We start from the raw sequence: 8803 nt of genomic DNA on the forward strand, positions 1-8803 counted from the left end.
AATTACTTCTTTCATACTGACAGTTTCTTGTAATAAGCTTGTATACTACAGTTCTAAAACAAAACATTCTTTTTCATTCTGTTAAAAAAAAACATAAAAAAATTCAAATTTTGGTGCTCAATAAATATATTTTTTATTTTTTTATTATTGAAAATGGTTGTGCTCCTCAATGTAGTGGATTGTTTTTGATAAATAGAAAATGCAAAACATTTAAATTAAATATACAAATGTAAAAGTCTGTAATGTCAATTTAATTTAATGCATCCTTGATAAATAAAAATAGTATTTTCTTGTAAAATATTTTTACTATTTAATATAACTGCTTTCTATTTAAATATATTTTAAAATGTAATTTATTCGTGATCAAAGCTAAAATTTCAGTATCATTACTCCAGAATTTAGTGTCACATGATCCTTTAGAAATCATTCTAATATGCTGATTTGCTGTTCAATAAACATTTATTATTACTACTATTATCAATATTTGAAACAGTTGAGTGAATTTTTTTCAGGATTCTCATTTATGTGAAATAAAAAGCTTTTGTAACATTATACACTATACCATTCAAAAGCTTGGAGTCAGTATCTTTTTTTGGGGGGAAAGAAATTATAGAAATTAATACTTTTATTTAGCAAGGATGCTTTAAATTGATATATAATAATTTATAATGTCACGAAAGATTTCTATTTCAGATAAATGCTGAACTTTCTGTTCATCAAAGAAACCAGATAAAATTCTACTAGGCTGTTTTTAAAGGATAACTATTGCCAAAATGCAACCTGGGCTGTTTTTTTTTACTGTAAACAAGACAAACATATATCTAAAAGCATAATTACGACAAACGAGCTGTTTTTGAGATTGACCGTGATTTCGTTTTGTGGTCAATGGCCGGTGAACGGGAGTACTAAGGGCATAACTTTGAGCGTATCAAAATCGATATTTTTACAACACTAAGAAGGCTCGACACACCATGAAACTTTGCTCGAAGTATCGCCTGGGTCTCTACACATGAACTCGAGCATTGAGAACATTGTTTGTGTACACAGAGTTTACTAAAAATAACGTTTTTGAACAACTCACTTTCACTGTTTGGGTTTCCGCTCGCAGCCATCTTGCCAGTCAAGAAGTGTCGATCTCCGAATGCGAAGGAATGGACTCCATTGGACGAAATATTAGGCTTATATAAGGCTGTTTTTACAACTAGAAGGTTAATATTGTTTTTCACTTGCGACAAAACAACGAATTAGCCGTGCATTTATATGGAAATATGCTTTAGGAGCTATCCATCCTCGCAATCGGAGATCGACACCTCTTGACTGGCAAGACGGCCGCGAACAGTGAAAGTGAGTTGTTCAAAAACTTTCTTTTTAGTAAACTCTGTGTTCACTAACAATGTTCTCAATGCCGGAGTTCATGTGTAGAGACCCAGGCGATACTTCGAGCAAAGTTTCATGGTGTGTCGAGCCTTCTTAGTGTTGTAAAAATATCGATTTTGATGCGCTCAAATTTATGCCCCTAGTACTCCCATTCACCGGCCATTGACCACAAAACGAAATCACGGTCAATCCCAAAAACGGCACGTTTGTCGTAATTATGCTTTTAGATACAAGTTTGTCTCGTTTACAGGAAAAAAAAAACAGCCCAGGTTGCATTTTGGCAATAGTTATCCTTTAACATACTAATAAATGTTTTTGTGCACCAAATCAGAATATTAGAATGATTCCTGGAGGATCATGTGACTGGAATAATGATGCTAAAAATTCAGCTTTTAAATCACAAAAATGAATTATATTTACTATATTCAAATAGAAACCAGTCATTTTAAATAGTAAAAATATTTCTAGACGTTACTGTTTTTGCTGTATTTTGGATAAAATAAACGCAGGCTTGTTGAGCAGAAGAGACTTCTTTAAAAAAAAAATATTAAAAATCATACCGTTCAAAAACTTTTGACTGGTAGTGTACATAACATAAAATATATTTTGTTATGGTAATAAAAATTGAATTTGGACACTCTTTGAACCAAACAAAAGAAAAAAAAAACTAAACAATTGTGAGTAAATGGTTTGACCCATTCAATAAATAAATAAATAAATAAATAAATAAATAAATAAATAAGCAAGAGCAAATTCACCTCATTCTTTAATATGTAAGTAAGCCTATGAGCGAGACGTCCAGTTCATTAGTTGCAAAAGGGAAATAACGAGAAGAATAACAACGTGCAGTAAACTGTAAAAAAATGTTTGCACTTCAAACCAGTGTGCTCATAATTAAAATAATATGGTGAGACACCAATTTGCAGTATATATATATACAGCTAAAAATAGCTGGATGCAGATGAGATTGTAAGCCTGACCCATAAAATTTACAAACGGCCACGCCCACTCTTACAGAAAAATAAGGTGGATTAAAACCCAAACATCTGCTTGGCACTATCAAGTCACATTACAGTCAAAGTTCTGCAAGTATTACATTAAAAAATATTACATAGTCACGTGTGTTTGGTTAGTTTGGATCAACTACCCTGGTGCTCGACGTAAAAGAGCAGATACTCACAACCTATGATCTCCTATGAAGGCTTGAGTTGATCGGTGGATATTGTGGTTGTTGTGTGTTGCGGTGTGTCCTTGTCTCTTGTGTTCTGGCCTGGTTCTGGCTGGGTTTGTTCAATCTGGGGCGGATCCAGGGCAGCACTGGAATTCGCTACAGGGGAAGGGTTGAAAAGTTAAACGGATGATCTGGCTCAAGAGACAGAGAAAATGTGCTGAAGTGTATGTGTGTGTTTTAGACTGACTGTTATTCTTTGCAGCCTTCAGCGCTACCCTCCGTTTCTGCAGGGCTTTCTCCAGCTCAGACTTCTGTGATGGCGATGGCGGGCGTGTCCCAGATGAGGAGGAGGGGTCGGGACGCTTGACAGAGTTCTAACAGAAAGATTCTGTTAGTATACCAACAGCTGGCTTTAAACACATTTGAATTATATTGCAATATGTTTGTTGATTTTTTTTATGTTTATACCTATATACTTACATAAATGCACACATGCAGTTGAAACCAGACGTTTATATACACCTTGCAGAATCTGAATCAAATGTTAATTATTTTACCAAAATATGAGGGATCATGAAAAATGCATGTTAGTTTTATATTTAGTACTGACCTGAATAAGTTATTTCACATAAAAGACATTTACATATAGTCCACAAGAGAAAAAAATAGTTTCATTTATAAAAATGAGCCTCAAAAATGTACATACATTTGATTCTTAATACTTTGTTGTTACCTGAATGATCCACAGCTGTGTTTTTTTGTTTAGTGATAGTGGTTCATGAGTCCATTGTTTGTCCTGAACAGTTTAACTGCCCTACAGGTCCCACAAATTGTTTGGTTTTTAGCATTTATGTATATTTAAACTCTTTCCAACAATGACTGTATGATTTTGAGATCCATCTTTTCACTCTGAGGACAACTGAGGGACTCATGCAACTACTAATTTTTTCCTATTTTGCCTAAATATCATGTTTTTTCATTTAGCACTGCCCTTCAGAAGCTACAGAAGATACTTACTTGTTTTCCAGAATACAAAATAAGTTAAATTTACCCTGAAAAGTTTTCACCCCCTGGATTTGAATGCATGCTCCTTCCTGAAGCATCAGTGAGTGTTTGAACCTTTTGTAATAGTTGCATATGAGTCCCTCAGTTGTCCTCAGTGTGAAAAGATGGATCTTTCAAAATCAAGTAATTAATGGAAAGGGTTCGAATACACAAAAATGCTGAAAAACCCAAAAAATTGTGGGATCTAAAGGATTTTTCTGAAGTACAGCGGGTAATTGAACTGCTCAGGACAAACAAGGGACTCATAAACAACTAAATAAAAAATAACATGCATTTTGTATTATCCTCTCTTATTTTTGTAAGATAATTAACATTTTGCAGATTCTGCAAGGTGTATGTAAACGTCTGGTTTCAACTGTACATTTGAAGTGATAATATTAATAATTAATAATCAATTATAAATAAAATAAAAATAAATATAGCAATCCTAACCAGGATTCCTTGAAGTTCCTGTACAGCAGAATTGGATCCTTCTTTCTGCAAAAAAACACAGAAACAATTAAGCAGACTATGTAAGTTAGTGTTATTGTATTTAAAAAAAGGTTAATTTAGCGTGAATAATTTTGGATAAATCTCCTCAAAAAGGCTGCATTCATTTGATCAAAAAATGTTATTACAATTTGAAATAACTGTTTTGTATTTTAATAAATTTTAAGTGTAATGTATCTCTGTGATGGCAAAGCTTAATATTCAGCAGCCATTACTCCAGTCTTGTGTCACATAATCCTTCAGAAATCATTGTAATTTGTGCTGATTTGGTGCTCAAGAAACAATTTTTATAATTTTTGATGTTGAAAACAATTGTGCTGCTTAGTATTTTTGTGGAAATCACACTACTTTTTGTACATTACTCTTTAATAAACTTCAAAAGAATAGCATTTATTTGATTACTGTCACTTTTGATCAACTGAATGTGTCCTTGCTAAATAAAAGCATTTATTTCTTATTATATTTGATTAGCACCTAGCATATTAATGACATTGATTAACTAAATAAATCAGTTTTTGTGTTGGTATGAGTCTGTATGATGTGTGTACCGGTCCTGGTCTGGCTCTGTTGGTTTTCTGGGAAACACGTCGGAGTTGAACTCCTTTTTTGATTCGCTGCATCATCTCATCCACAGCTTGCTGCCTGATGTCCTTCTCTGTTAGACACACACACACAGACAGACAGACAAATGGGATTTATATTAAAACACATCTAAACAGTTCAACTCTGCTGCTTTTCATTAGAAGTCATTTTAGACATACTGACACCACTAAGCAGAACTGCAAGGGTTTTGGGTTTATTTGAGCTGGCATGCACAAATATCATTAAAAAAAATTAAAAGAAAGTTGATCTGTGTTTTTGTCTTTGTTTAGTGGCCTTGGCAATCACTTTCAGTCATTCTGTCATTAACTGTAACAAAAATGTGAATATTATCTGCTTACCAGTCTGATGTTTTTCTGATATGATAAAAATCTCTCTAAAACATTCTCTTTTGCAAAGCCATAAAATTGGCATTGCATTTCAGAGCTAGAATATGGTCCAATAACAACTTTCTATTCATATGAGATCATAAAAATGCTGTTCAATATGAACAAGAACATGTGAAAGAAAACTGCAATTATTCGAGAAAGTATCTAAGCTTATACTTATTATAGGATGGGAAAGAATTTTAGTCAATCCAGTGGAAAGATCGCCATTCCTTATAAATATTCAAACCCAGTGAAAAAGAAAATCAAACACTAGTGATAAAGGAAAGGCTAAAGTTCACCAGTCAAATTCTAAAGTCTAAACAAGTCTAAACATCAATGAATAATGACCCATCCAAACTCTGTTCAAAAGTGTTTGTCCTTCAGGAAAAAGCTGCAAGTCTTGCTTTTTCTGTACCATCTTATTTTTTTTTAGTATGAGGCTCAAAGAAATGGCTAAGGATAAACTTGAACTTGACCCAGGTATTTCATTTCTACCCATTTCTGTGATGAAGAACACGTTTACTTTATGTGAAACAGTGTACATAAATTACATTCCATCTGACTGCATGCATTGCAACTTCTTAATTGACACTTAACACTGAGCAAAAAGGTCAAAATAAATGTCTGAAATCTTTCATGCGGCTCAAAGACGGAGCAGCCCTGCTAATGAAACGAAACAAAGATAAAACCTTGAACCATCAGCCGTCGCTGATTACTGTGCTTTTAAATGATCAAACTATGTAATCTTTGCATTTATTAATTTTTATAAAGCAAAACTTTAAACCGGAGCAGGCTTATAGAGTGGAAATAAAATGGGTCTTTGCTCTTTACCTGGGGTTTTCTCAGATGAGTCCTTCTCCACTAATGCAATTTCAGTGCTCACATCCTTTTTCTTACGAAGTATAGACAGTAATGAGCTAAAAACAAAAAAATAGAGAATTATAGCAAAATTAGCAGTTTCAACAAGAAAAATGTCATTAAAACTTCCCAATGAGCAAACAGCCTATTGACTGCAGTTTTCATCAGATCTTATTAATCTTTAGGTTGTGATTTCTCATTTTGATGGCTTTTATCACAAACAGACTGACAGACTAGTGTTGGGCGATATGCACAATTTTCATATCGTCCTATCGTCAGCCTGTGAGATTGCAGATACACCATACTGTCGTGCTAATTTATTTAATGACATGTAAATATGTCAATATGTAATAAATTCCTTATTCGTTTTGTAAGGGTAGTGCATGTGACTAAGTTGTGCGTGTACAGAGTGCTGACGGTAGTTCTGTTGGATAGGTTTAAGTTTACTTTCGGTTTCATTCTCTGCTGTCTTCAGGGAGCGGTAAATGTGCGTGCGTGAATGTAAATTAATGTATCTTTCTATACCCGTCATACTGTAATAATGTTACCACTGTACGTCTGATCTTTGTCATCAGTTCATGTTGTAGTTCAGTTCATATTGATTGTGGAGAAATGGTGCCCGTGTAATTCACGTGCATATGTTTAGCGCCATTTTATCGCATCGTAATTCTAGTTAACGCATACAGTTACTGAGGTGAATGTTTATGTTTACTATACAGACAGATTCTCATATATCGTATTTAATTAAGCCTAAACCACTGTCTACACTTAATCTATGTACACTGTATGATGAATAAATCTCTTACCCATTTTCACTGCACGTTTATACCACGGCAAGTTTCTGAGGCATCCTAGAACCGACTCTCTGCGCTGCATCGCTAAAGTTAGGTGCCTTTTTTACGCATAATAATAATAATAATAATCGTCTTACTATCGTCAAAGGCATCAGCAACCGGCGATATCTTTGACTATCGTCGATACACGATACTATCGTCTATCGGCACAACCCTATGACAGACACTCACCTGAGTGGGTTGCTTGAGGGGGCAAGGGGTGGAGGTGGAGGAGGTGGGGGCGGGGGTGGAGGCGGTGGTCCTGGGGCAGCTGGTGGTGGGTTGGAGACCTGCTGGAGCTTCTTTTTCAGTTCCTCCACTGCAAAACACACAGAGATACAAACACTAGGTTATTTAGAGTGATTTTTTATACAACAAAAATGTATAATGTGACAAAAATTCTCTATTTCAAATAAAAGGCTGGTAAATTAAAGGAATAGTTTACAAAAAAAATTAAAATTCTGTCAATAATTACTCACCCTCATGTTGTTCCAAACTCGTATGACCTTTGTTCATCTTCGGAACACAAGTTAAGATATTTTTGATGAAATCTGAGAGCTTTCTGAACCTGCGTAGACAGTAACACAACTGACACGTTCAAGGCTGACACGTCCAAAGGTAGTAAGGACATAATTAAAATAGTCCATGTGACATCAGTGGTTCAACTGTTATGTTTTGAATCTATTTGAATACTTTTTGTGTGCAAAGAAAACTAAAATAACAACTTCATGCAACAATTTCTTTTTTTTTTCCACATCAGTCTTGCACACAAGTAGAAATTGTTGAATAATGTTGTTATTTTTGTTTTCTTTGTGCACAAAAAGTATTCTCGTAGCTTCATAAAATTACGGTTGAACCACTGATGGACTATTTTAACGATTTTCTTACTACCTTTCTGGGCCTTGAATGTGGTAGTTGTGTTGCTGTCTATGCAGGGTCAGAAAGCTATTGAATTTCAAAAATATCTTAATTTGTGTTTCGAAGAAGGTCTTACAGGTTTAGAATGACATGAGGGTGAGTAATTAATGACAGAATTTGTATTTTTGGGTGAACTATTCCTTTAGGACAAACAACTGATTTCAACATTGATTACAGTAAGGAAAGATTTCTTGTGCACCAAGTCAGCATATTATAATGATCTCTGAAGGTTCATGTGACACTGAAGACTGAAGTAATGGCGGCTGAAAATTCAGCTTTGCATCACAGGAATAAATTACGTTTTATATACCAAATATACCAAAATAGAAATCCGTTATTTTAAATTCAAATATTATTTCACAATACTATTGTTTTTACTGCATTTTTGATCAAATAAATGCAGACTTGGTGAGCATAAAACTGACTCCAGACGTGTTACCTGTGAATCTGAGGTCTTTGGCTTCAGTTTCAGCTTTTGTATGTTTGTGCTGCCAATCTTTTCTCTCCTCTTCCAGCAATTCATTCTGTCTCTGTAATGCTGTCATTTGCTTCTTTAGTTCACTACTGTGTATCTGCTCTTCAAGAGCCTTCACCTAGAGTCCACAAACATACATAGCACAACAATCAACGACAAAAACATGAGGTGTAAAAATGGCATGTGATCTTTGAACTTTAAGGTTTAGTTCCTTACAAAAAACAAAAAACAAAAAAAAAAAAACTGTTTTGTCATCAAATAAAATGGTGACCAAGTCTCCATCCACTTTCACAATAAAGAAAATAGCAGCTTGCACACTGGACCAGTCCATTTTTACTGTCATTGAGACACTATTATATTTTTTTATTTTAGATTATGTTTGGATATATTTTTTTTAGCTGTTTACCGTTTGTTGTCAATTTTTCCAGATAGTTTTTATTTATTTTATTTTAGTTTTAATTTTGTTTTGAACTTGTTGAAATAAAATAAGTTAATGGTGACACATCATTAAAATTTGACTTTTTCCACGTTTAAGTGCTATAATCAGGTCCCCACTCCCCAGTGCATCCATCAACCCAGAAAAAGGTCAAACCAGTAACTTTGTTTTGATAAGCCTTTGTCTGCAAGCATGTGAAAAACCAGCACATCA

At 34.2% G+C, this 8803-nt stretch overlaps 1 protein-coding gene across 1 annotated transcript in view; it reads right to left on the minus strand.

Annotated features, from left to right (window-relative positions):
* Nucleotides 1-8244, minus strand: part of LOC141296180 (shootin-1-like) — a 16304-nt gene extending 8060 nt beyond the window's left edge. Inside the window, exons 1-7 of the mRNA XM_073827459.1 lie at nucleotides 8119-8244; nucleotides 6954-7080; nucleotides 5902-5987; nucleotides 4651-4757; nucleotides 4046-4090; nucleotides 2796-2922; nucleotides 2558-2704 (exon numbers count right to left, since the gene is read on the minus strand). Of these exons, the coding sequence (XP_073683560.1) occupies nucleotides 2571-2704; nucleotides 2796-2922; nucleotides 4046-4090; nucleotides 4651-4757; nucleotides 5902-5987; nucleotides 6954-7080; nucleotides 8119-8224 (732 nt within the window). The 5' untranslated portion in view covers nucleotides 8225-8244 and the 3' untranslated portion in view covers nucleotides 2558-2570. The remainder of the gene's footprint in view (nucleotides 1-2557; nucleotides 2705-2795; nucleotides 2923-4045; nucleotides 4091-4650; nucleotides 4758-5901; nucleotides 5988-6953; nucleotides 7081-8118) is intronic.
* Nucleotides 8245-8803: the final 559 nt, after the last annotated feature.

The sequence above is a fragment of the Garra rufa genome, chromosome 21 (assembly GCF_049309525.1).
Source record: "Garra rufa chromosome 21, GarRuf1.0, whole genome shotgun sequence".
Classification (NCBI taxonomy): domain Eukaryota; kingdom Metazoa; phylum Chordata; class Actinopteri; order Cypriniformes; family Cyprinidae; genus Garra; species Garra rufa.